The sequence below is a fragment of the Lynx canadensis genome, chromosome A1 (assembly GCF_007474595.2).
Source record: "Lynx canadensis isolate LIC74 chromosome A1, mLynCan4.pri.v2, whole genome shotgun sequence".
NCBI lineage: Eukaryota > Metazoa > Chordata > Mammalia > Carnivora > Felidae > Lynx > Lynx canadensis.
Genome location: NC_044303.2, coordinates 186,037,990 through 186,041,273, shown reverse-complemented (window position 1 = coordinate 186,041,273; position 3,284 = coordinate 186,037,990). Strand labels below are relative to the sequence as shown.

At 36.9% G+C, this 3,284-nt stretch overlaps 1 protein-coding gene across 1 annotated transcript; it reads left to right on the top strand.

Moving 5' to 3' along the window:
- The first annotated feature begins 1,700 nt into the window (after positions 1-1,700).
- LOC115507532 (FXYD domain-containing ion transport regulator 4-like) lies at positions 1,701-1,967 on the top strand. The gene has a single exon (XM_032594977.1). It carries the CDS (start codon positions 1,701-1,703, stop codon positions 1,965-1,967), a length of 267 nt encoding a protein of 88 aa, XP_032450868.1.
- The last annotated feature ends 1,317 nt before the right edge of the window (positions 1,968-3,284 follow it).

The window sequence follows — 3,284 nt, the reverse complement described above, 5'->3', positions numbered from 1 at the left end:
CCCCTGATCACGCTTTGTCTCTCTCTCTCAAAAATGAATAAACTTAAAAAAAATAGAAAACTGGTAGCTTAACTAGAGATATAAGCTAAACTATTGACAAACTAGTTTACCAAAAAGAAATAGGGGGAAAAGACAGGTAAGAGCCCTCCTGGGGTCAGAACAAACCTCAAGTATTGACCTCAAAAACTACGCCTGGAATAGTCTATGAAGCAATTTATTCACCAAGGCATTGTTGAAAATAAGAGAGCAATCAGTTGGGATTTAGTGAAGCTTAACAGCTAGGTGTGGTCAGTGGGGGAAGCAACAATAGTCAAAGAGAAGCCTGCTAAGACAACTGTGATCCCAGAATGATTATGCACATGTCTAAGTGATTATGCACAGGTCCTCTCAGGACTAACATCACAGAGGAAATAGACTTCACCAAAACTGTTCAGCTGCTTACTAAACAAACAAACAAGCATAAAACAGGTAACAAGTCCAAGTGGAAGACTAGTACCAGAGTCGCTACAACATATTATTTTATAACTGTATAATTATATATTATATACAATATATTATTTAAATATATGACCGGTTTTCAAAAATTATGAAATATCCAAAGAAACAGGAAAGTGTTACCCATACATAAGAATGACAGCAATGAGCTGAAACCACCTGTGAAGGGGACCAAAAAGTGGATTTAACAAAGACTTCAAATTTGCCTATGTTAAAAGAATTAAAGGCAAAGGCAACCATAATGATAATGACAGTGTCTTATAAAATAGAACTTACCCAAAGAAGCCCATGGAATTCTGCAGTTGAAAAATATAGTAATTGGGGCGCCTGGGTGGCTCAGTCGGTTAAGTGTCCGACTTCGGCTCAGGTCATGATCTCGTGGTTCGTGAGTTTGAGCCCCGTGTCGGACTCTGTGCTGACAGCTTGGAGCCTGGAGCCTGCTTCCGATTCTGTGTCTCCTTCTCTCTCTGACCCTCCCCCCATTCATGCTCTGTCTCTCTCTGTCTCAAAAGCAAATAAACGTTAAAAAAAATTTTTTTAAGAAAGAAAAATATAGTAACTGAAATTAAAAATTTAATGAGTGGGGGGTCAATGGTAGATCTGAACTGACATAAGAAAGAATCAGTGACCTTGAAAAAGGTAAGAGTTTATGCAATCTGAAAACCACAGCAAAAAGAATGAAGAAAAATTAGCACAACCTCAGAGAAAATGGAATACCATTAACCACACCAACATACCCTCATATCCGGAATGCCAGAAAAAGAGATGTATAAAGAAGAAGAAAGGATATTCAAAGAAGTAATTCCTGAAAACTTCCCATATTTATTGAAGAATAACAACCTACACATTCCGAAAAGCCTATAAAACTCAAAATAGGATAAACACAAAGAAATCTACACACAGATACACGATTGTAAAAATTCTGAAAAACAGACAAGGAGAAAATCTTAAGAAAAGAAAAACAATTCTTCAACTACTAGGAAACCCCAAGAATAATAACAATAGTAATAGCAGACTTCTCTTCATTAACAGTGGAGATCAGATGAGTGAAAAAACATACACAGAGTATTAAAAACAAAGACTGCCACCCAAGAATTCAATATCCACTATAACTGCCTTTAAATGAAGGTAAAATAGACAGCTCCAGCAGCCTCTCCAAACCTGCTTGCTGCACCTGGCTCTCAGCGCTGCCCTGAAGCTGTATCATGAAGAGAGTGACCTGGGGCCTTCTCCTCACACGGGCAGGCCTGCCTGCCTTGGAAACCAATGACCTGGTGGATAAAGACAGTCCCTTCTCTTTTGACTGGGAAAGACTGGAGCTGGGTGGGATGATTGTTGGAGGGCTCCTGTGCATCGCTGGAATTTTGATAGCTCTAAGTAGAAGCTGCAAATGCAAGTACAGTAAGAAGCACAGCCCCTTACCTGCGAGAGCCGCTCCACTCATCACTCCAGACCCTGCCAGTAGCTGCTGAGCACAGGACCAGCTTTGTGGCACTCTCCGTACCAGCTCCCATGCTCTTCCCTCCCCAGTTGGGGCCCTTACTCTCCATGACTGCCTTTCTCTCCAGAGCTGGGCCCTTCAGTTCCCATTTGATCAGGACACCATCTAAAGCTTATTTCTAAATTAAACTGTCTCCCTCTTAAATAAATAAATAAATAAATAAATAAATAAATAAGGTAAAATAATGAAAATCTCAAGTAACTAAAAACTGAGAGAATTTGATTATAGCAGACATACCTTACAAGAAATAATAAAGGAAATTGTACATATTGAAAGTAAGTGACTCCAAACAGTAATTCAAAAACACATTAAAAAAATCACAGAGCACTGGTAAAGGTAATATGTAATTATAAAACAGAGTATAAGTATATATTTCTTCTCCTTTGTTAACTAATCCCAAAAACTATCATATAAAGAAGTGTGTGTGTGATTTTACTGTTGGTCCTATGACATATAGAAATGTAGTCATACAATGGAATATTTTTCAACAATAAAACAAATTACATACTGATACCTGCTACAACAGAGATAATCCTTCAAAATATTATAGTAAATACTAGAAGCCTGTCACCAAAGGCCAAGTGTTAGATGTTCTAGTTTACAAGAAATATTTAAAATAAACAAACCTATAGATACAGAAAGGAGATTAGTGAATGCTTAGCAGTGAGACTGATGAACATGGGGGCACAGATAGATGAAGGGTATAGGGATTTTTTGATGGGTAATGATCAGTTAAAAAAACTGATTCTACTAATTGTTGAACAATTCTGTGAATATCCAATCACTAAAATGGGGAATTGTTAGTACGTACATTATATTTAAATAAAGTTGTTACCAAAAAAAATTCATCTCACTTTTCCTTCTCTTACTTTTATGATTTTATCAATAAAAACATATTTTTCAGTTAACATATAAATTATTAGTGGTGGATACTATAATAACAATAATTCCTATTCCTTAAGATACTCCTATTATGAGAAAGTACAATTATAATAATTGTGGTAAGAATAATGGTGAGAATACATATAGTGTGTTGGTGGATCCTTTAAGAAGAGATAGATACCTACAAACACTTAAGAAATCATAGGAGGTGACATCTGAACTGATTCCTGAAGAAGTATGGTGTAGTGTGCAAAATATTCCAGCTATATGCCAGGGAATGTGCAAGTTTAGGGGTGAGAGAAACTTTTTGGCCTGCCCTCAAATTATAATCATCCAGTATGGCTAGAAAGCAAAATTGAAGGATGAGGAGAAAGGCTTGAGGCCAACAATGTGAGTAGAGACTACA